The 25691-nt window shown below is 36.8% G+C and overlaps 2 protein-coding genes across 2 annotated transcripts in view; both read left to right on the top strand.

Annotated features, from left to right (window-relative positions):
* Positions 1 to 2203: 2203 nt before the first annotated feature.
* On the top strand, positions 2204 to 23053 carry LOC134741915 (WW domain-containing oxidoreductase). Its single transcript, XM_063674787.1, has 7 exons — positions 2204 to 2388; positions 14826 to 15063; positions 15293 to 15561; positions 17082 to 17261; positions 18371 to 18485; positions 19264 to 19404; positions 20692 to 23053. Exons 1-7 carry the CDS (start codon positions 2300 to 2302, stop codon positions 20926 to 20928), a joined length of 1269 nt encoding a protein of 422 aa, XP_063530857.1. The 5' UTR covers positions 2204 to 2299; the 3' UTR covers positions 20929 to 23053.
* A 1987-nt stretch (positions 23054 to 25040) lies between these two features.
* Positions 25041 to 25691, top strand: part of LOC134746288 (uncharacterized) — a 136206-nt gene continuing 135555 nt past the window's right edge. Inside the window, exon 1 of the mRNA XM_063681013.1 lies at positions 25041 to 25423. Within this exon, the coding sequence (XP_063537083.1) occupies positions 25358 to 25423 (66 nt within the window). The 5' untranslated portion in view covers positions 25041 to 25357. The remainder of the gene's footprint in view (positions 25424 to 25691) is intronic.

Raw genomic sequence — 25691 nt, 5'->3', positions numbered from 1 at the left:
TATATTTCATAAGAGAAAGCACAATTTCATACAAAACAACGATAATTAAACAAGCAACGAACAAACATGACATGTCACGTACTTATTTGTTTGCCACAACCTCGGTTGTGGCAGCGGTGAAAAAGTGAAACTATGACAAGGACAAACAATAACAGCGCTTTCTCTGCTACTCCTACTGAAAGATACATAAGACTATCCCTATCGGTCATTTTCCCCCACCCCTCATGACCGATCCAGTTATACTAGATTCATGGTACAGTTGTTTAATTGGTGATTAAATTGGGTACGACGCTAGATGAGATTGGGATCAATTTATTTTCTGATCAAATCGACTGATTTGATCATCCCGTCTGGACTGTCCTTCTAGCAGGCGTGCGAAACTCCTAGCTTTGGGCAAACTCGGCTCCGTTCGGCTCAGCCATGGCTCAGCATTGCTCCGAGGTGGCTCCGAGCAATTATTAAGGTTGGCACAACTTGACGTCCCTTTGCGTCATGAATCTAGTATAACTGGATCGGTCATGAGGGGTGGGGGAAAATGATCGAACGGGATAGTCTTATGTATCTTTCAGTCGGAGTAGCAGAGAAAGCGCTGTTATTGTTTGTCCTTGTCATAGTTTCACTTTTCCACCGCTGCCACAACCGAGGTTGTGGCAAACAAATAAGTACGTGACATGTCATGTTTGTTCGTTGCTTGTTTAATTATCGTTGTTTTGTATGAAATTGTGCTTTCTCTTATGAAATATAGTGATGGTTAGCGTTTTGAATGCTTGAACTTTGATAAAATACTGGTGAATTGTTCTGTAATCGGCTGTAATAGCCGCTCTGAGCAAAAATATGAGATCATAACCTTTCACACGTAAGTACGGTATTTTACACCTTCCTCTTAACGCAATATGTGAGAATAACATCGTAAAATTACGTTACACTCAAAGCAATGTAGAATCAAACGATTTCAATAAAAATTTCACAATTATTTACGCAAATTAACAAAACATTATTTGTTAAATTATCCGCCCAAATTACGTAGGTAGGTAGGAGTCTGAGTTCAGCCATTTTTAAACTTCTTAATTTAGCTGCATAACAATCATGTTAGGGATACCAGATGAAAATATCATAATTTTATGGGTAATTTTGACCTCGAAGTTTTTTCGTACTTCTAATTCCAAAAAATAAATAAACAAATGTTGTGAAGATTCAATGTGGTGTACATTAATTGGTGTGATTGCGATTTGTGATTTCTTTAAATTAAAACCCATAATACATTTTATTTTACGTTTTATTTACCAAACATGTTCAGTTTTGTATCACCTGCGCGAAAAAGAACGGCCCATTGACATTTTATTTAACAATTTTTTAATACCGTCAATCAAGCTAACTTTGCCTCCAGGATAATCGCCCCAACGTGATATCAAATATTGGGGTAATTTTTACCAATATGGTATCCCCACGTTTATGACGTCATCTATGTCTATCCCTTACGGGCGCACGCGTATAGCTGGTCTATGTAATGCTAGGTCTATGCTTTGCGTGCACGACCACAGATAAGATAATGACCTGAATTTTGACAACCCTAAATAGCCGAAAGGGATAGTGTCATATATTAGAAAGGGGGACATTATGATTCGACCCTAAACCGCTTATTCTGAGCCGCTGTCAAACCGGTTTTGTAATGGTTCTCCTATATATTATACTACTCTTTGGTTTTGTAGGAAATTTCCTTTCTGTACTGTAGTATTAATTATTTATTCTGTGCTTCTAGTGTCTTCTTCTTCTTCTTTTAAAATTATGGCTTCAGCCCAGTGGGACTATTTCGCCAGTATCAAGGTATTGAGAGGTTTACAAACGACAAAAATTGTACGGTTGTACAAGACAGTGTACGGTGATTTGTTAGCTCTTGTAAATCGATAGCTAGTCTTTACAAGAAGCACGTGGACTACCGGCCGTTGACTCCAAGATGGTGGTTAAACGCGCTTCAAAATTAATTCTCCATTCACTGCACACTACCACATTAGTTTACTGTATAATAAGCTATCGATATTACACTTTAAACAATATTAATAAGCAAAAAACAAAGTAATTAATCACGATGCTAACTATCAAGATGGCGCTCGAACCGGAAGTCCGCTTCTAGTGTCACAGTCGCAACTCGCAGTGTCACATGACATGACTCACATGTCACTGTCAGAAGTGACTCGCAGGAGTTGCAGGACTCGCTCAAGCAAGTCACAACAAATATTTTATTCTAGTCAGTTATAAGAATTGTTAAGAGTTAAAAATAAGAAAACAAATAATATATACGATGCATAATTTGGATTCAGACAGTGAAGATGAATTACCTCCAGGTTGGGAAGAAAAATCCACCGAAGATGGAAGTGTTTACTTCGTAAAGTAAGTTTCTTAAGCGAGGTTTAGACTAGCAAGAACTTGCGTGCAATTTACGTTACATTGCTGACTACTAAGGTAAACTGCATTCAAAATGTTTATCAGATACCGCAATGTAATGAAAATTGCATGCAAGTTCTTGCTAGTCTTAACTTCGCTTTATCTTGATTGTGGTTTGTATCCAATGTATCGAATGTTGAGCAGATGAATTCAATAATTATTCATAGTGGGCCTGGTGCAGTAACTAACCAACCAGTACTCATTTAAATCAATTACCTAATCGAAGGTAACAAAAAGATTTGTCAGGTACATTCAGCATTATGTGAATATCAGGAACTAGATTATCTAAATTTTTTGGGCTGCCTTCAGCATGTCGCATTACATAATTCAGCATTAGTAAAATTCTACTTTATTTTTAGTACTTACGAGTTCATAGACTTTAAAATAAGCATACAATTTTTTGTTTTCGAACATCACGGATACAATACTTAATTCATTAAAGCCAATATTTGCTTGTAATTTCATACAATATTTTAACCCATTATAGACTGAGTTTTTTTGAGGTGTCCAATTTTTGTAATTTTTTAATATGTTATTTATTAGAGCTTATGTTACGAAGTTTTAGTAATAAAAATTTTGTGAGACCTTTGGTTTTGAAAAAAAACGCTGGTACCATATGGGACCGCTAGGCACGTACTGAGGTAAATATTTGGAAATACTATGAAATTAATAAGAGTACAAATATGTTTATATTATTTATTTAATAAATCAGCCTCTTCGGTTGCAACTTAATAACATACAGTACGTATGTTTTACTATATTTATTTAATAAATGAGCTTCCGAGACGTTACAAAAAAATAATTCAGGTACTTTACATGAAATTCGTAGTTGCATGCAGCACATAATCCTACATAACATTTCGAACATTTCAATCTCGACCGAGCCTGACAGTTCTCGTACGCAGACCTTCGTCGCTTCTGAGAAGGAATGAGAAGGTGGTTTCGACCATCGTGCCTTATGGCGTCACTGAACGGCTGTCAGTTCGGGAATATTTAGAAGTTGGTTGGTAAGAGGTAGATTTTGATATCTGGTTAGATACGTTTGTGTTATTTGCCGACAAAAATCCAATTGACCAGCTGCACTTGCAGCTTGCTGCGGCCTCTTAGTCCCTTATCTTCTCCATCTTCTTGGCTAGATACGGTATTCTTATTGCGGCATGACCGACGCGGTCGTGAGGACTGACGGAATACAACTTCGCATGCGGCGTTGAGTTGTCTGCCGTTCAAATTATTTATTAAAGCACCAGCATCTTCTTCGCCTGAATCTTCATCGGAAGCGATGGCGGGATCTGGAGGTTCAATTTTTTTTTTCCTCAGCCTCAATGTCCTCATTATCCTCTAAAATTGCCAATGCCTCGTGTACGCAGTGTACAAAACATGACAAAACTTTATAAAAAACGATAAAATATGATTACTAAATAATACTGCATTTTGATCTTTCGATAAAATGTAAAATCACTATTGTTTATTACTAAAAACAATAAAACTACTTAACAGATAAAAAACGAAAGGTTGTTGAAAAAATCGCACGGGAATCGCCTAGCGATCCCGTACGGTACCAGTAACTTTAACACGCTGTAGTTATAATATTTATACTTACCGGCACTAGATAAATAAATTAAACTAAAGCAATGATACTAAATTAAACAATTTTGCAATAACATTCGTTATTTATCTGTTAGTAAACCAAATATTGTAACTTACTTGAACGGCGTAAACATTTTTCCGCGAAATTTGCGATGCACCTTCTTTGACATTCAATCACACGCGACTGATGTAAATAAGTACTGTTTTAGGTTAATAGTCGGCAGCGTTATGTCTCCTAGATCAACTTTCGCCAATAAAAGCCCGTCTTACGCGTCGCAATTTGGCCAATCACGCGAAAATAAAAGTCGTAAATTAATGGTACCATATGGGACCGCTAGTCTATAATGGGTTAAGGAAAGTAGACCTTATTAACCTTATTATATGTCAAAATACAAATATGGTGGGATTTTGTCAAATACAAATAAAAGAATAATGGGTATGTTTGTTAGTAAAATTCTTTTTCACATCACCAATTCGCAAAAGGGCTTTTTCTTCCCTGCTAGGAGGGATCAAAGTGGCACTTTTCTTCCCCAAAGTGGCACTTTTCTTCACTGCTAGGAGGGATCAAAGTAACACTTTTCTGTTGTAGTACACAATTTTTACATTTTTTTTACAGTATTTTTTAACCGACTTCAAGATTTCAAAAGGAGGAGGTTATCAATTCGGTTGTATGTTTTTTTTTAATGTTTGTTACTCCATAACTCCGTCATTTCTGGACCGATTTTGAAAATTCTTTTTTTGATTGTAAGTATATACATACAGATTGGTCCCGTTTTTGTCAAAACGCAGTTCTGATGATGGGATCCATGAGAAATCGAGGGAACTCCACAAATGTTAAAGGCTTACATATAGTGATTTTAGTATTGTCATCAACAAATCAAGCACTTACATTTAAAAAAGTGACATTTGATGAAGTGGAACTGCTGATGATGATCAGAACGGAATGACGCATTGTTCACGTTTGGCGATTTGTCCTCTTCGTTATGTTTTTTAAGCAAGTTAGGTTTTCAAGAAACATTTTTGTCAAGCTCGAGTTCTGAAGATGGGATCCATGAGGAATCGAGGGAACTCCTCAAATGTGAAAGGCATACATATAGTGATTTTTGTATTTTTATCAACAAATCCAGCATTTCCATTTTAAAAAGTGACATTTGATGAAGTGGAACTGCTGATGATGATCAGAATGGAACTCTTTAATGACGCATAGTTTACGTTTGGCGATTTGTCCTCTTCTTTATGTTTGTTAAGCAACTTAAGTTTTTAAGGCATATTTTTGTCAAGCTCGAGTTCTGATGATGAGACCCATGAGGAACCGAGGGAACTCCTCAAATGTGAAATGCATACATATTGTGATTTTTGTATTTTCATCAACAAATCCAGCATTTACGTTTAAAAAAGTGACATTTGATTAAGTGGAACTGCTGATGATGATCAGAATGGAACTCTTCAATGACACATAGTTCACGTTTGGCGATTTGTTCTCTTCCTTATGGACCCAGACCCAAACTTGGACCCGGACTCGGACCCGGACCCGGGTCTGGACATGGACCCCAACTCGTATCCGGACCCGGACCGAACTCTGACCCAAACTTGGACCCGGACAGCCGGACACGGACTCGGATCCGGACCCAGACCCGGACCCGGAAATGCTACTAGAAAAGTGGGTTAGGTTAGGTCAGAACTGTGACCCTTACAGAAACGAAATGCTATCAGAAAAGTAGGTTAGGTTAGAATTGCGACCGTTACAAAAATGAAATGCTACTAGAAAAGTGGGTGGTTTTACCTCCTTTTCTACATTATTAGGCAATATTATAATAATTAGGCAATTAGGCAAAATTAGTCAAAAGATGGATTAGGATAATTACGCAAAATATGCTGTCTATTTCATTTCATTGTCTGGAATCTAAGAGTGCACCATCAACAATAAGTAAACTTTCAGCGGCATCCCCCATTGAAGTCGGTTTTTTTTTTCTTAAAAATTATTTTAGCTTAAATAATAGTTTTAAACATTATAATTACCTCATAGGTGATGTGAAAAGCAATATGTGTCACATGGTAGCAAAATTATTTGCATCTTGGGCGTAATACACTTGAATCCCTCACTACGCTCACGATTCTACTTTAGAACCCCTCGCTACTCTCGGGATTCTATTATAGAATCCTTCACTTCGTTTAGGATTCAATTGTACGCCATCGCCGTAAATATGTCATTTTGCTCCCTTGTGACACAATCTACTATTTTAATTCGATTGGTTAGAGTTCATAGTCTTTTGTCTGTATTTTGGTCATTATTCTTTATGTTTATCTAGAATATTCGATATTCTAAATGTGAAAGAACATTCGCTACATGACTATTTGCCAGTCATCCTGCCAGTTGTAACCTAGCAACTGTTGTTTACTGTCTGACAAATGTAAATGTAAACAGATATAATATAAGCTTTTTTTTCTCTATTAATTTTTCAACACACTTGCTCAAAACGACGTTTTTATTCCACCGATTTATGGCTCATAATCCGAGATATTAAACACGCGTGCTTTTTCAGTATATTATACCACTATTACCACTCGTGCTTTTTCATTATATTATGCAACTGAGTTAAGAAGGTAACTGATTGCTAATAATATGCATGTAGTATAACCCGTTCGTATAAAAATACCGCAAATCGATGTACAGGTTAGCCGTTTGGCACACACATACTAGAGGCCAAAACAAAAATTTTGACCCGCAGTTCCTAAAAAAATTTCGCTGCGGGGGGCAGTGGTAAAACATTGTTTTTTTGTATGGAAAAAAATTTTTTTTTTAAACCTATGGTATGTGGTATCATCAGGCGCGGCTTCCTCTAAGGAGCGCTTGTGCAGTGCACTCCCATAAATAATCATAATGAAATTATAGTGCCTAATTAATATATTACTCTTTAAGATCTATCGTACAAAAGTAAAATACCAATTAAATAATTACCTTTATTCATTATAAGTTTATAGACGGCCTATACTACTCGGCCTACTCCTATAATTTCATAGGAATCATAGGTAACGCGCGAAGCGGAGCGCTTTGGATTGCGCTCCTATGAAAAAGATTTAGTACATAAAATCAATAGGAAATTCAATGAGAGCGAAAGAGAAGTTTCGCTACAGTTCCGCACGTGAAACAGAAGATTTTCTATGAAGAAAGAGGTAAAATTGGAGCGGCGCTCCGTAGCCCGTTTGACCTTGCGCCCTCTCGTCGAATGCGCGCGCATTGTGCGCGCCATATTGTCACTTGTTTGTAAACAGACCTTAGTTAGTAGTCAATTTTAAAGTACGCGCGTGAATGGAATTTTGGCATTTTTTTATTATAAATAATTAACCAAGAGTTTAAGCAGTAAGTGCACATAATTTGTTTGTTGTGAGGTATTTAAAATGAATGAATTTAACGGGAGAATGTGAAAAATGTTTACAAAATCGACTCGAGTTCAATATAAAAGGAAAACCTTGAACTTTCGTAACAATGTTCGTCAAAAACAAAAACTTATATGTCATTAAATAAGATCAATATGCAAAAACACCGTGGTTGTGTTATGACGCTGTGATAAAAGTAACTAGGTGTTTTAGTTTATCGTGTTACCTACCTAAGTACATATGTCTTGTTTGGAGCGGGCGCGGGCGGGCCGGGCGACGGCTGTGCGGTGAGTTTGCTTGGACCGAAACCGATGTGTTAACAATTTAGCACATATTTCCATAAAATTTTAAAACAACATTCACAACCTAGAATCCATTTGTAAAATGAACTGCAGTTAGCGTCTATCGGTCGTCAAGATATTCGTAATAGCGAAATTCTATAAGAGAGTTCAATGACCGTATTTTGTGTCGGTTAATTGAATGTGTAGTTTTTTACTGTGATAGTGAACACCCATAATATAGAATCACCAGCCGCCGCTGGGTATCATACGAAAGGGCTTTTTGAGGCGATTCTAAAAATATATCACATCATTACATTTCGGGCATTTTTTTAAAATTAAAACAAAAAGAATTTTCGAAACATACCAAGTTTGGGCTCCTCCAGACACGATATGGCTGATTTTTCTTTGTACAATATACCTCAAATGATACGTAATATCTTATTATCTAACCCCAAGAAAGCAATTTTGAAAATAATTTCATTTAGATTTTTTTTTAATTTCTCAATATTGAAAAATTATACACATGAAAAATATTTAAAAAAAAATCTTAAAGAAATTATTTTTAAAATTGCTGTCTTGGGGTTAGATATCAAGATATTACGTATTATTTATGGTATATTGTACAAAAAAAATCAGTAAGGTACATATATCGTATCTGAAGGATACAATCTTGATATTTTGTGTCAAAAACAAAACAAACTATACCAACCGATGAAAAGGCGCAGTTAAAGGGTTAAAGAGGTATTTCCCGTTCGATATTACGTATCATTTTATGATTAATATGTACCGTATCTGCAGTACAGTTCCATAAGTCTAGTGAAATAGGTATTGAAGTTTCTAACTGTGTCACTTTGTAAAATTGAAAAATTAAAAAAAAAAATGTTAATGATATTATTTTCAAAATTGCTTTCTTGGGGTTCGATATCAAGATATTACGTATCATTTGTGGTATATTGTACAAAAAAAAATCAGTAAGGTATATCGTAGCTGGAGGATACAAGCTTGATATTTTGTGTCAATAACTAAACAAATTATACAACTGATGAAAAGGCGCAGTTAAAGGGTTAAAGAGGTATTTCCCGTTGGATATATGGATATTACGTATCATTTTATGATTAATATGTACCGTATTAGGCCGGTCAGCACAGTTCAAAATGTATGAGAAATCTACATTAATTCTCACATTAGAGATTTTTTGAGATGTGATTACCTATGTTACAAATAATATATTTTGAAAAAAATCTCCACAAAATATGTCATTTTTTTTTATAAATCCAAATTATTACTAAAATAGAAAAATAAACCAAAACATCAATCCCCACACTAGAGATTTTCTAATATGCTGTTCTCAAGCATATACTCATTAAGTATTTATATTTTCTTCCAGCTTGACACAGAAACCTGCCCCCAATAACTTTCTTTATTAAAAAATTTTTTTACATAAAAATAACAACTAATGTGTACATAAAAATTACATGTTAATTAAGCTCTTTATATTTACTATATTCTATAAAAAAATCTCTAACGTAAATAATCCGTTTAATTACTATTAACCATTTTTGTTTCGAAATTTTTTTTGTTGCTTATAGAAAATGGACACTCGACTTTTGTTTCACCTTCATAAATCTCTTACTCATGTTAGTGTAATAACAAAAAATTTCTCACGTATATGTAATATTGTATGGAATACAACCATAATTATTACGACGTCCAAGCTATTTAAATTACCCACGCAGACACTAACTGACGGGTACTGATTCACTGTAGAGAACGTTTGATCGACTTCCATATCTCCGTCTCACTTCAATGTTCGCGGTAGACGATCGGTCCGCTTGAACTGCCGAGAGTTCGCGATGCGGTCGACCGTTAATTCTCCCATGACTAATTACCCAGTTTCATCGGTACGCGTAACGATTGTTTACGCATGTTTAATTTTGATTGCGCGCTTACTTAACACACCTCAGGCAAAGCTCCGATAAAACGCGCAATGCATACATTCCGGCATATATCTCACGTATGTCAGCTATGAGGCTATGACATAGCAATGACAGACAGTGGCAGTTAGTGCCAAATTAGAATACAGACTTTTCTACCAACCATAAAGTTTAGTGCAAAGAGAATTTTAAACTCCTTAGTGAAAACCTCACGGTTTGTGAGAAATTTAGCGTTAAGCTATGCTATGCTAATAAAGATGATGGTGTGATTTACGGAAATTAATAATAGATATAATTTATTTTATTGTATAATACATTCCCGTTTCATTTACACCCAATATTATATCTGTTTCCGTAATCAAATGCGTTTATAATTACTGTAACCGTCTGCGTAGTGTACCATAATATACGCGATGGTTTGTCCTCCGGGCCCAAAATCGATGATCCCCTTTGATTATTTATTTTAAATGAACGTCAAAATCCAGACAGGTAATTTGATTTTGACATTTACAGCTACTGCCGTAGCAGTCGACAGCAATGTCGCGCTTCAATATTGCTGCAGTCGACTGCATTTCTGCAGAAAACGTGAAAAAGGTCATTCAATTCAATGGGTAGGTAGGGTTATGAGATGAAATGACGCAATAATGAAACTTTAGTAAATTAACAATATTATATATAATTATTATATCATTATTACATACTATTTTACTCGCACTAAAAGGTTTACTACCAACATACTTCTTGGTGCCCAAATGGAATAAATAGTACATTTCGATGCTAGTGCGGAAAGTATGTCATTACTTCACGAGTACCGAGATAGGAACATTATAGGTACATGATGTACCTTCATTTTACCATATAACCCATTGATATTCATTATGGTGGCGCCGCTGCAGAGTAGCACACATAAATTGCCAAAAGCACTGCCAATACAGCATGTTTCTTTTTGTTGTCGATTATTGGAATAGTACATTTCGATGCTAGTGCGGAAAGTATGTCATTACTTCATGAGTACCGAGATATCTGGCAAGACTCGGGGCGAGTGAAGAATGACATTTCCGCACGTGTATCGAACGACGTTTTTTTAACACAGTTGCGAAAAAATAATAAAAACAACAAGTGAGGAATAAAAACAACAAGTAAGGAATAAAAACTTTGGAAACTTAAAACGCCGCTAAGTAAGAAAAAAACGCCTCTTTTTTGACAGGCGTTTCGGCAGCTATTCCTTTAAAGTGATATTTTCCAGAATGAACAATAAATGGGCTACATTGCCCATTTTTTTATTTAGTGCAAATCGCCACACTGTAATTGTAACAGGGAAAAGTGTCACAAAAATTACATAACATTTAAATTTTTTGTAAACAACTCATTTTTTTGTATGGAAAGGTCTAATAATTATTTCAAAAATGAATTCCTCGTTCCTAAATTATACGAAAATGATATATAAGTTGCCCTAGTTGCTAAGAGCAGGAAGAAATATAGCATAGATTGGACTTGGGGAGCCGACCCTTTCACCCCCCTTTTGGGGGGCGTTACGATCTCGTGGCTACCGGGCTGAATCAGTTTTATTTGCCCTAAGGAACAATCAATCGTGCCAAGCGGCATCGCCTGAGACAAAAGTGCATACTCAATGCGCTTACTTACCACTATAATTTAATAATCAAATTAATGGGCCCTGGAGGGAAATTCTCTGAAAACCTTAAGTTAGCTCATTTTACTTAAAGGAGACATTCTTTTATTTTTAAAAAGAAACTAAACTGCATTCAAAGGTGTTTTTTTTTTAATTTTGCTTGTCTAAAAATATTCTTGAGTACTAAATATTCGATTTTATGGAAATTTTGTACGACAGACAAGTGTAAGACCTAATGTTTCTTGAAGAAATGTTATCATTAACATTAACTGTATCGACTAGTAGAATAAAATAGGGAGTGTTTATTGTTTGGAATTTTTAGTCGGTTCGATTCCCAGGCGAGACAAGCGAATTTCAAAAAACCTTTGAATGCAGTTTTGTTTCTTTTTAAAAATAAAATGAGCTAACTTAAGGTTTTAAGGCACTTTCCCTTCAGGGCCCATAAAAAATTTCCAGACTGTAAATTCAGAGCACGTCTTATTCTCAACTGTTAGACCTTAAACTAATATAACTTGATCCCAAGTTTCCTTACAATTATACGTAATCGAGGGCCAGGTTCATACTGGTTTCATGTCGCGATGCGCTCGCTGACAAATACCAAGCGGTAAGAATTGCTGACATTTGCGTCTTTTCACTCTCACAGCTCCCGCTACTAAAAGCATCGGATGACAGGATCGTTGAAAAGGGACAAACATATCGTTTGACGTTACGTTACTCTTCTCGTGAATTGTCAAAATTTAAAATTCGAAATTAGCTTTATAATTTGTCCGTGCGGCTATTCGAAGTATAACTAAGTGGACGGTCCTTACTAACCAGTAAGATTCAGATCAAGCATAATAGACTTCAAGGGTCTATTTATATCTGACACAGCATCCAGTATTCTAAACGTTTTGTGAATAGATATAAAAATTTGACAGCTATCGTTTTTCATATAAAGACAGACACTTAATGCATTGAACTATTGAACCTTAACGCAATGCCATAAGCCATAAGGTATACTTTCCTAATATACCTTGAGGCTAATTCGAACTTTGTTATTAAAGATGTCATTTTTTTAATTTGCGTGTGCGTTTCGCTCGTACTAGTTAAAATATGTTTTGGTGCGAGCGAGACGGTCGGGCGAATGATAACAAAATGATATATTATTGACATCTTAAATAAAGTTCGAATTGGCCTCTGTGAATGCCTGGAAATACCGCATACTTTTTAAATTTTTTATGCTGGAAATTGATTTAATTATCGAGAGAAAAATGAATATGTTATTCTTCCATAACTTGTGCAGTTACTGGCAAAAAACTAGAAATGTCCATTAATTGTGCAGAACATTATTTGCTGTTTGTTTCCAAAATCTTGCTGCTATTCTACAAATATAGTAGTGACTCGGGAGATTTTTAAACATGATCGATACAACTACTTCATAACCACCATAGTAAACTTTTCTCTCGGTGTGGGAGTTCCTCGGTCATGAAAAACTTACAAAATAATAATTTGTTTCAATAAATCTATAATTTACATTATTGTCGAGAGATATTCTGACCGTGTAGTCGTATAAGCTTCATAACCCATTCTACGAAAAATATCTTATGTGGGAATTATTGTTTAAGTAGTATAAAAGATTTAAAAAAAAGTTTTATTTCTCAAAAACGGGAACTGATATCAAGTTGTTACTTTACAGACGGGTATTCAATATGATATAGAATTCACCCATGTAGAAAAATTTGAGTGTGCATTTAATGTAACTTAAACTTTATATTGACTCCACTATATCTGCAGTATAGTTCCATAAGTCTCGTGAAATAGGTATTGAAGTAGAACTGTGTCACTTTGTAAAATTGAAAAATTAAAAAAAAATTGCTAATGATATTACTTTCAAAATTGCTTTCTTGGGGTTAAACATGATAATATCACGTATCATTTGTGGTATATTGTACAAAAAAAAATCAGCCATATCGTGTCTGGAGAAGCCCAAACTTGGTATGTTTCAAAAATTCTTTTTGTTTTAATTTAAAAAAAAAAGCCCGAAATGTAATGATGTGATATATTTTTAGAATCGCCTCAAAAAGCCCTTTCGTATGATACCACACTCGATAGGTTTTGGAAATATTTTTTTTTTTCCATACAAAAAAAATAATGTTTTACCACTCCCCCCGCAGCGAAATTTTTTTAAGAACTGCGGGTTTAAAATTTTGTTTTGGCCTCTAGAATGTGTGTGCCAAACGGCTAACCTGTACATCGATTTGCGGTATTCCTTTGAAATTGGGGTCGAGCGGCTTCCGCTAATGGAAACGGAGCCTTCTTTAGTTGGTCGGACTGGCGGGCACCAGCGCCCCCTCGCGCCTGCCGCGGCCCGGCCGGTCCGCCCGCGGCCGGGCCGGTCCGCCCGCGGCCGGGGCGAGGGGCGGCGGGCAGTATGACAGATGCAAGACTTTTACCAACTGTTTTAACAATTAAAATTTGATTAATATGAAAGTTTCTTTTTTGTGTGCAAGTGTGTTGAAAAACGTCGTATGAAACGCGTGTACATTGGTCATTACACACATCGGCTTTCTTATTGCGCGCTCGCTTACAGCTCGCGCGCACAATATCGTCTCGTGTGTAATGACCAACTTAGCACACTTGTATCACAATGTACTATTAAAGTGTAACCAAATTAAAATGGAGCAAGCATTAAACATGAGAATGATTCAAATAAAGAAAGTGGCCTCCCAATATTAGAATACCTGGAGAATTAAAATTTTAGTAGTGCTCAAGGAAATTTCAATAATTTATTTTGTTCACAACAACCATGTCCGATGGCATTCTGCAAAATATAGTGCGATTTAATTCCGCTAAAGGCACTTGGGAGGAACTAGAGCGCATGGAGGTACCTGCTTATACATGAGGTAAGAGCTATGCCTAAAATTTTCAGCTACAAGATGGACCCGAATCATGACATCATTATTGTGTTAATTTTAAAGAATTTCTGGAGCAAACTGTGTTATATTATCCGAAATTCTTCTTATATGATACCTAATTATTGCAAAGAAAATGGATATAGAGTTAGAAGCTGCAAGCGGTGAATTCAACCTACTTGTTGCCAACCAAGTAGGTTGAATTGCCTCTTATTAGTTACTATCTTTGTATACCAAATTGAAAGCAATAAAAATACTTACTTTACTAATATGTTTTTGTTATTTTCATTTCACTCTTTAAAACCTTTTCTACATAATATTTACTAAAATGAATATTTTTCGGAAAATTTCAGTTAAATGCCTACAATCCGAAAAAAGTTTCACTTGCATCGTGGTTTCCTAAAACCACACAATTACTTTTTCTAATTAATTCTTCTTCATAATTGTCTAGGACAGGGGTTCTCAAACTGTGCGCCGCGGCGCCCTGGTGCGCCGGACAGTAAAGAGGGGCGCCGTGAGACAATCCTCCTCACCATGTTACTTATCTATTTCGAATAGCCTTGCTGGGCTAGGGCGCATAACTTAGCTAGGATAATTAAATTTAAAACTTGAAAGTGCACCGCGGACTGAAAAAGATTGGGAACCCCTGGTCTAGGAAATAAAAAGCAGATTTTTTTTGTAGCACATGCACATCCAAAACCCAATGGACTCATCCACGCACAGGCCGTAAGAAAGTTATACCAAAAGAATTGCCCTTTGGCTGGTCGAAAACTGTAGATGAAGAGGGGAAGACTTTATATGTTCAGCAGGAAACTGGTCACAAGACTTACGTGGATCCCCGACTAGCTTTTGCTAAGGAGGAGAAAAAACATGTGCATGATTTTAGGCAGAGGTTTGATGCATCTTCAACTGCATTTCAAGTAAGTTATTATTACAAATGGTAGTGTCATCACTAGGGAATACTACCGTTAAATATTTGGTATGAGTAATACCGGTAATTTCTATGCAATTTTTTACCGGTTTTCATTCCCTACGTAAAACGTAGTGGTTCTGGTTATATACTCTTTGGTCATACCTTCAATATTTGCCGAGACGATAGGTGTTCTTCTTCTTTATCTTGTATTTTTTATTTTTTTATCTTTATTCCAGATTTTACATGGTGTAGATTTGTATGGAAAATATGCCATGATAACGGGCTGCAACACAGGCATTGGTTATGAGACGGCAAAGTCTCTAGCGCGTCATGGATGCAAGATATTATTGGCCAATCGGAATATGGAAGCCACCCAAACAGCCATAGAAAACATTGTGAAAGAAACAAATGCTGCTCAAGAAAATTTAAAAGCCATCCAACTTGATTTGTCATCCTTACAAAGTGTGAAAAAGTGTGCAACGATGGTGAAGACATTATTTTCTGAGTAAGATTTTAATTTTTATTAAGGCCCAGTACGTTCGTGTTCTTCTCTCACTCTCACTGAGCGCAAGCAGGCGTGGCTCACTCCGCGATTTCGTCGCGTCGCTACAAGTACATGCGGCCAAGACCAATTTTGGTGTCTAGCCATAGTAATTGCCGCGCACCGCTACGGAATGGACGCCAGCTCACGCTTGCGCCACCTTGCGGTCATATTTTGACGCGTTTTGTTACAGAGTGAACCTTCTGTACCTAGTACTATTATTTATTCTGTGGCGTAAGCGTGAGCGAGATGGAAGTGCGTACCACGGAGCGCGGATATCGTGTTTTTGTATGTTTAAATAAATAAGATAAGTACCCTCAAACATGATATTGCCGATTTTTAGAAGCAATTTTCATGTTCAATTTTTTTAACATGCAGATACGTCTGCGAGCGATACTCCAAATTTTATATTAAAGGAAAAAATGGAAAAAGTTACACTTCCGGCAGGATTTGAACCCGCAATCCGTGCGTTGCTCTTAACCAATTGAGCTACGGAAGCCTACCAGAACCTTGCAAATCTTTCCATTCCTCCCCTTATGTATACACGCCTTTGGGGTGGCGTAAAGCGGCATCTACCGTAAGACGATTACATCTTTTTAACGGCACCGGATTGATTTTAGTATGGGTTAGCACATTGTTACTGGTGAATTCTCAATGCGACTTGAGACTCCGGTGCCGGTAAAAAGATGTAATCGTCTTACGGTAGATGTCGCTTTACGCCACCCCAAAGGCGTGTATACATAAGGGAAGAAATGGAAAGATTTGCAAGGTTCTGGTAGGCTTCCGTAGCTCAATTGGTTAAGAGCAACGCTCGGATTGCGGAGGTTGCGGGTTCAAATCCTGCCGGAAGTGTAACTTTTTCCATTTTTTCCTTTAATATAAAATTTGGAGTATCGCTCGCAGACGTATCTGCATGTTAAAAAATTGATTTTAGTATGGGTTAGCACATTGTTACTGGTGAATTCTCAATGCAACTTGAGACTCCGGTGCCGATGTAATCGTCTTACGGTAGATGTCGCTTTACGCCACCCCAAAGGCGTGTGTACATAAGGGAAGGAATGGAAAGATTTTGCAAGGTTCTGGTAGGCTTCCGTAGCTCAATTGGTTGAGAGCAACGCACGGATTGCGGAGGTTGCGGGTTCAAATCCTGCCGGAAGTGTAACTTTTTCCATTTTTTCCTTTAATATAAAATTTGGAATTTTCATGTTTTTATGCTTTTGTGCATAATTTGTCACAAAAATTTTAAGTGCATTTTAGACCATGTTCGTGATTTTTTTTCTATTGAGCGAAAGTCAAAAACTTACGATTCTAAAACTTTTTTAAAACATCGTTTTTTGAACCTAGGGAGCAAGAATGTTATGCAAGAGATCCAAAACCATGTTTTTTTTTCTTATAAACGGTGGCAAATATTATTCTTATTCTTTGTCACAATTCACAATTGTGCATTTTATTACGGTTGTAACTTAAACACTATTTCTTTTCAGTCATCTTGATATGCTGATACTGAATGCTGGAGTATTTGGTATCCCATTCACAGAGACTGAAGACAACTATGAGACAACATTCCAGGTGAACCATCTGAGTCATCTATATCTGGCTATCTTATTGGAATCACTACTTAAAAAAGGCTCAAAGGTGATTTTTGTTTCTTCTGAGTCCCATCGGTAAGCAACTTGATAATATAAAATATCAAACAATTAATAGCAAATTATTAGAAAATAGCTAATCAGTAATCAATAGAGATATTACGCGAAACTCTGCGTAGGTGGCGCCACTACCACAATCTAAGGGTCTATCGTGAAACAAGAAAATGGAAATTTCGTTATCTAACATCTCTGTCACTCTTGCATATTCGAGGATAAAGAGGCAGATAGTGAAATTTCGGATTCGCGTTATTCCCGGTAGGTCCTCTGTAAACAAACCGCCTTGATGCATCAATGTCATATTTTATTATCTCTGAAAACTTGTCAAAAACCTGTTAAATGTGTGTATGTATAAGTTACTCTATGATTTTCTAAAAAGGCTAGTGCTGCCCTCTGGTGGCAGAACATTACAGTAATATCCCCTATTACGAAAACATTAAAAATGGCAAAGCAAATAACAAGTCATACACCTATGCATGACTACTTTTGGTGCAATGAAGTAATTTTTACTTGTTTACGTTTAAATATTTACGGTATGCTAATGATATGACAACGCCAAAAATAATGTATTATGCATTGTCTTGTTACCTGAAATAAATAAAAAATACTTAAACAAATTTATATACAGATGTAGTGCATAATTGTTTTCCATCGTATTTTCTCGGAAACGTTCGTAATTGCCATGCTACTTCAGTCAACCTCAGTACTTTTTGTACCGAGACTGACTGAACTAGCAATACACGTTCGTACGTTTCCGTGAAAATACGATGGAAAATAATTATGCACTACATCTGTAGTAAGTACATATAATTACACTTCGTAGCTTATAGTTACATATTACTTAAAATAATACAGTAGTAACTAGTAAGCAGAACACTCAGAAGTTTATGATACCAGAAGGGTTGCAAATGTTGCAATAAAGAGTGTGGTCCACTCAACGGCAAGCAAACACTGCACCTTGCAACTCTGCAGTGCGGCCAGCTGTTATGTTTTGGCACGTCAAAAATTTTATTTTTGTCTGTAATATACATGTAACTATAACATTACACATACACACATTAACATTATTAGTTGTTGCACAAACTCTCCCTATATTATTCAATATTTGATTAATCTTACATATTTTTCAGTTTTGCCAGCCTAAAGAACCTATTTGCACAGCAGAGCCTTTCAGTGTCTAAGGACCAGTACAGTGCAATGATGGCTTACAACAATTCTAAACTCTTCAATGTTATAACCGCAAAGGCAAGTGTAGTTTTAATAAAATTCAAATATTATATGTCTACCTGTAAATGAACATGGGTTCACAATCACTAAAACTGGTCTGGATCATAAATATGTACTGTAATCATCCGCCTTTAGATTATTAAACCAAAGTTAAGTAACTACCCAAAGGTTTTCTGGTTCTGCAACAAATCACTCTTTAACAAAAAATATCAGTGAAGCTTATACTTGGTTTTGTGTTTTTTAGGGTTCCGTATCTCAAAAAAAAAACGGAACCCTTATAGGATTATTTTGTTGTCCGTCCGTCTGTCTGGTTAGACCCTTAATCTCGGGAACGAGTGGAGGTATCGAGTTGAAATTAAAACCATACTCAATTCTATGGTCCCTTGAAGTTGTGAAAAAATAAAACTTCTAAGTTATCGTAAAAAAAGATACGGCCGTTTATAGTAAATTGGTATAAAATAGAAAATATGTAAAAATAAAATAAATAATAAGTTAAATTTGTACGGAACCCCTTGATGGGCGAGTCCGACTCGTTCTTGTTCGGTTTTTATTTTTTATATGGGCCCATCTGGAAGAAATCATAAAAAATATAGTTACAAAAAAGCTCTTACTCATACAAAAAAATTGACGTGATACACGTGACAAAAATAGATGTATCTCTTTGATCAAATCAAGTGGACTAAAGCAATATAAAGAATGTACTTAAAAAGTTTAGCTATTTTTTTTTAAGTTCTAATATATGCTTCTTTTAAAAACCACTTTACACTTACAAATGAAACAAATTTAATATTTTCAGATCCTGAGCGAGGAATGGAAAGGCAAAGGCATTTGCGTCAACTCACTTCACCCGGGCAACATGGTGTATACCAACCTGAGCAAGTCTTGGTGGCTGTACAGGCTAGCGTTCACGTTTGTCCGACCTTTCACCAAATCTTGGGTACTTAAATGTTGCTTATTTTATTTATTTCAAAGAACAGTCAGTCTTAAATATATATACAATTTCGCACCTTATTTCAATGGGGTTGGGGGGCAACTGTAAAAGGATTTTATAGATGACGCCAGCATAGGTTTTACCTGTCTCTAGTTCTGTTCTATGTGATTTGGATTCGTAGAACTGAGAGGTAAAACCAATGCTGACGCCATCTGTAAAACACCCCGACTGGCCCACCCCTTGATTACCTAAGGTGAAAAATGTAAACATATTTATGACCTTGACTATACCTACAAGTGGCAGCCATATTAGCATTACGTGCGCAGATTCGGGAAGTATAAAAATAATCTCGGAAATATCTGGAATTTTTCACAAAAAATAAAAAAATACCTATCTATTTTGGAAATGCAAATTTTCGTTCCACATACACAAATGGGAGCAGTTTCCGAATTTTTACCCGACTGCGTCAAAAGGAGGGTAATGTTTTTCGAGCGTATGTATGTATGTCCATTTATTTGGCACACCCTACTGCCGAAAACGGCTGGACGGTTTTTGACATATGAGGGGTTGTTTAATTCTTCAAAATAGGGTATTTGACTGTATTTAAAATAAATTATTTTACACCATCTATGTGGAAAAGTTTGCAGTTTTGGGAACTTTCCGTCGACACATGAGTATGACGCATTCACAACTGACGTTAAGAAGCAGTGATGTATTAAAATAGTTTTGGCGTTTTCTATGATGTGATGAGTATGAATACTCGATATTCAGTAAGATCACTTCTTGTGTCCCTAATATCATTAATACGCAATATATTATTTAAAAAAAAACGTGAATAAGGTTTGGCGAGGTAAGATAAATTATGGGCAAGAGAAACACTTGTGCGAAAATAAACAGTTCGTTCGATACTTAAAGATATTAAAAACTAAATTAAATGATAATGTGCTAATGCCGTACCCCTTACATTTAATTAAACTGTCAAAATGGTATCTACGTGTTGGCTTCGGCTCCGTGCACGCCTCCCAAATGCCCGGAACACAATTGTTCCATGATGGATAAAGACAATTAAACAAATGCATGGATAAAATTAACTTGATTATATTTACGTAGAAGGACTTTCCTCATAACGGTTTCTCTTGCCCCAAGCAAAATAAATTATGTTTCTATTATCCCAATATAAAATAAACGTAATCAGTCATCATCGGTTGCAGAGATATCTTTCTTACCCCCTGCATAGGGGAGGTCAGCCAACTGTACATCAATATCTATATACCTAAGTATGTTTTCTTCCAGCAACAAGCAGCCGCCACGACAGTGTACGTAGCAACGGCGGCGGAGCTCGAAGGCGTCACGGGACTGTATTTCAACAACTGCTTTTACTGTGAAGAGTCCGCTTTATGCAGGGACAAGGATATAGCGAATGAAGTCTTCGCTTTGTCGCTAAGAATGATAGAACAACGCGTAGACCCCGATGGCCTTCAGAAATATTTGCAGAAATATTGCCCATCTAGTAGTAGTGTTCAAGCTTAAGGCCCAATTACAAAATGTATAAAGAACCATGATGTGCGATATCATATAACTTATTTACATCATGTTAATATTGTATCTTGTAGTAGGTATGTTAGACGTAATAGTCGTTTACTCTACGGATGAGGAACTGGTTTGAACGGTTCTCTGCCTTTACGCCGAAAATTGTATTGCAGAATTTCACTTGGCAACCAACTTTTCGCCAAAGTTTCATTTGGCCGAATTTCATTTCCCAACTTTACATAATCCAACCTAATCTAACCCAACCTAGTACGTCATTTTCATTTCGCAACTATGGGGTTGGGAAATGAAATGTTTGCGAAATAATTATTTGGTAACGATTGGTTTGTCAAATTAAACTTTGGCGAAAAGTTGGTTGTCAGCGTTGAGTACAGCGGTTTGGTTAGCGGTACTCAACCTGCGGCCCGCCAGGTGATACTGGTATAGATTACATACCTAACCTTGCCATTCGAACGTCACCTTTAAACAAATTCGTCTTGCGGCGCGAGGCTACGAAGGTAAAACCGTGTTTTTGGCCCTCATAAATTGTTGAGTACCTCTCTTCTTCTTCTTCCTGCCCTTATCCCACGTTATGTGGGGTCGGCACAACATGTTTTTCTCTTCCATTCTCCTCTATCTTTCGTCACCTCAGCACTCACTCCTTTCTTTCTCATATCCTCTTTCACACAATCCATCCATAGCTTTTTGGGTCTACCATACGCTCTCCGTCCATCAACATTCATCCCTAACATTCTTTTGCCTATATGGCATTCATCCCTCCTCATCACATGCCCATACCACGCTAACCTACTACTTCTTATCTTCTCCGTTACTGGTGCTACTTTCAAACTTCCCCTAATATACTCATTCTTAATCCGATCCTTTCTCGTCACTCCACACATCCATTGTTGAGTACCTACCGCTGCTTAAAGGGGCCCATTAACTATGTCCGATAGCCGCCGGACGATATCGGCCTGTCAGTTGTTCGGAACTGTCAAATTTTTGTTCTAACTCTGGTTAACACTCCCTTTGTTCATGTTCTTGCTAAGTTTATGAAATATGTTAATATCAAGCTCTAGCCCCTTTCAAAAGTTTTTACCTGTTTGTTTATTCAAACCAAACTTTCCTCTAAGGTTTCCTTTAAAAAAAAAGATGATCCTGATCCTGGCAGTTGGCTCATTACTTTCTATAGTTCCTATTGGTTTTTCTGAACGCCCCCTTTTTAACAATCTTTTATTAGGTCGACCTGTATGTAACTATGTAATGGAATCTAAGGTAATTAATTTAACCATCTTCAAAGGACCGTAGCGTCATGAAAATTGGCAGCTGTATGTAGTTCTGATGACAATACAATAATATATTACTGATCTGATGATGGAGCCGGAAGATATGAACTGGAACTTCATGATGGAATCAACTAAATATGTAATGGAATCTAAGGTAACTAATTTAACCATCTTCCCGGTTTCCGATGAAGCTGAAAATTTGCATACCCATGTAAGTCGGGTGACAATGCAATATTATGGTACCATCAAGCTGATCTGATGATGAAGACAGGAGGTGGTCATAGGAACTCTGCGATAAAACAACGCAACCTAATTGTGTGGGGTTTTTAGAATTGTCTCGATGAGTATTAGTTGCCTGTGGAAAAAAAGTACAGTCAGCGATAAAAGCTAGTACCAAAAATGAAATTTTTGCCAAAAACATTTCTATTTTTATTCCTATAGAAGTTTAGATTCTTCAACCGCTCAAGCATCTACACGGACTGGATCAAGATCTGATACTGAAATTTTGCTCCCACAACCTTGATACTGGCAAAATTGTCCCAATGGACAGATGCCATAAGAACCAAGAACTGAACTGAACTGACAGGCCGATATCATACGACGTATGAAAGGTAGAGGGTAGAGGTACTCTATAGAGAGAGAGTAAGAGATAGTCAGTAGGGGCCCCTATTTATACTGTTCTAGAGGGAGGTCTAAAGTTAGACTAAGAAGTGGGTAAGTTTTTATGCATTTAATACATCAGTATTTTTAAAGGAAAAAGGTGCTATAATAAATATTGTATTTAAAATGAAGTTTAATAAATGAATACTATAATACTAATTACAAAAATTATACTAGCTGTAGATTGTGTTTGATTGTTTCTACCTTAGTTGCGTGGTGAGTATTATATTCTTTGGAGGGCCCTTTAGGTTACACGTTCGTGGGTTCGGTTTATACGCTCCGAACCCACGAACGTGTAACCTAAAGGGCCCTCCACACTCGCGTGCGAATCGCGGCGCGAAGTCACGAACGCGAGTGTTGCGTCGATTTCGCAGATTAGTTACGCCTTCGCGCTTTGTTCCCCGTTTTTTGTCGGTTTTTCGGTCCGCGTCAAAGAAGGCGCGAAGCGCGAACTTGCAAGACTCCGCAAAACCTATTTTGGCTCATCAGTTGCAAGATAAATATTTTTCACCTCAGCAGCTCGAAAAAGCCTACTTTCGTCACTCCCTGGAGTTAGGAAAGTGCGACTTTCGTCACTCCTGGGAGTGAAACAAAGTAGCTTTTTAATTGAGTGAAGACCATTAACTGCCACTTCATACTTCGGGGTCTATTACAAATTCGAAATACATTTTAACTTTTAATTAATATGTTCTCACTACTGAGGTGAAAAATTATGTGTCACACGAGGATTACACGTTCGTGGGTTCGGTTTATACGCTCCGAACCCACGAACGTGTAACCTAAAGGGCCCTCCACACTCGCGTGCGTATCGCGGCGCGAAGTCACGAACGCGAGTGTTGCGTCGATTTCGCAGATTAGTTACGCCTTCGCGCTTTGTTCCCCGTTTTTTGTCGGTTTTTCGGTCCGCGTCAAAGAAGGCGCGAAGCGCGAACTTGCAAGACTCCGCATTACACCTATTTTGGCTCATCAGTGGCAAGATAAATATTTTTCACCTCAGCAGCTCGAAAAAGCCTACTTTCGTCACTCCCTGGAGTTAGGAAAGTGCGACTTTCGTCACTCCTGGGAGTGAAACAAAGTAGCTTTTTAATTGAGTGAAGACCATTAACTGCCGCTTCATACTTCGGGGTCTATTACAAATTCGAAATACATTTTAACTTTTAATTAATATGTTCTCACTACTGAGGTGAAAAATTATGTGTCACACGAGAGCAAAGATTCAATTATAGAATCTTTCGCTTACTCGGGACTCAAAATCAACACTCGCAAGAAAAACCAACTCTCCTCTCTTGTTGCACAAATAGCTAAATTATATTGTATTAAGTAAGCGGCTATACATGTTTGACGGTTTTAAAACAAACAAACAACAAAACAAAATGAAAAACAGCTAAATCACGCGCCATCTATGCAAACCTTTGAGAGTTGCCAACCCCATTGCCCATGGAACCCATTGCCGGCTAAGTGGGAGCAAAGAGAATAGATAGTAAAAGATGATTATTGTCATAGTAAATTTTGTTGTTACAATAAATTTACTGCCATCTATCGACACACGATTAAAACTAAAAATGAATATGTAAATAAATATCAAATGTATACATAATATGTAAGTATATGGATAAATGTATTTTTTTTAGAACACCATATGACTTTGACCCATGTTCTTTCACTAATATTTGTTAAATATCAAACGGTGTCGTCAACGCCATCTCGCCGAGTATAGGCCAATGGTGTAGCGCTATCTATTCGAGAATGATTTTTTCTTGATTTCCGAGGCACTTTTTTTCCTTAAGCGAGGTTTAGACTAGCAAGAACTTGCATGCAATTTTCATTACATTCCGGTATCTGATAAAAATTATTAATGCAGTTTACCTTAGAGTCAGCAATGTAACGTAAATTGCATGCAAGTTCTTGCTAGTCTAACTAAACCTCGCTTAATACTTTATTTATCTTATACGGAGTTGGTGGGAGCAACGAAGTCGATCGATCGATCAAATGCCGCAACCGCAATATTTGCTTGCAATCTCATGCGGTTTTCGATGACGTTTGTAGAGGCCATTAGAGTGGAAAACCGATAATCGCATGCTATTTGTTGCAAGGTCTGTAGAGACCTTAATACTTTTGCGAGTGGCAACTCACAACTCACCTCAAAATTACGCCTGGCAGCCCCACGGAGAAGATGGCGGTTTTGACATTTATGTGTGTCAAGGTAAATTGTCAAATAAAATAATTTTACAAGTTTTAATTAGAAGCTTTAAAACTGATCTAAAATATGAAAACGGTGATTTATTGTATTAATTGAACTACGGCCATATTTTGTTCAAAAATGTGTGATCAAGTATAATGCTTCATCGGACTTCTAGGGGCTACGAGGTTTCTAACCGTCGTCAGTCATTTTATCCAAATTAGGACTCTTCCACGATTGACGCGTCGTTTAGAGAAATGCCAGGGACGTGAAATTTGTGTGTGTTATAATTAGTGTTTGTCTCGCGATGGGCGACAAGATGAATGCAGAATATTTTCCTCCTGACACTGCAACCTTCAATTACAACAATGTGGTGAGTAATTGTATTGTTACACTTTTACTTGCTTGTCTAAGGTACTTGTTTTTTCCAGCTCGACACTAACCCTGGATCCCTCCAAAGAGCTTAAAAACAAAACTAAAGTTATCTTTAAATCAGGGTTTAAGAAACAGTTGTCTTTATGCAAATGTTTCAGAATATTTTTAAGGCTTTGTTTACCATACATTTTGCTCAAAGCAGGTAGTTTACATGATAATAAGACACTAAGAAGTGGACATAATGAAATAATTACCATCTTGTTTGT

This window comes from Cydia strobilella, chromosome 1 (assembly GCF_947568885.1).
Source record: "Cydia strobilella chromosome 1, ilCydStro3.1, whole genome shotgun sequence".
In the NCBI taxonomy this organism is placed as follows: Eukaryota; Metazoa; Arthropoda; class Insecta; order Lepidoptera; family Tortricidae; genus Cydia; species Cydia strobilella.
The sequence above is the reverse complement of the archived record's forward strand: the minus strand, read 5'-3'. Positions and strand labels throughout refer to the sequence as shown.

Coding starts and splice junctions, on each gene's coding strand:
- LOC134741915 (XM_063674787.1), top strand. CDS start 2,300: ATGCATAATTTGGATTCAGACAGTGAAGATGAATTACCTCCAGGTTGG. Junction 15,064..15,292: donor CATCTTCAACTGCATTTCAA/GTAAGTTATTAT, acceptor TCTTTATTCCAG/ATTTTACATGGTGTAGATTT. Junction 19,405..20,691: donor GACCTTTCACCAAATCTTGG/GTACTTAAATGT, acceptor GTTTTCTTCCAG/CAACAAGCAGCCGCCACGAC.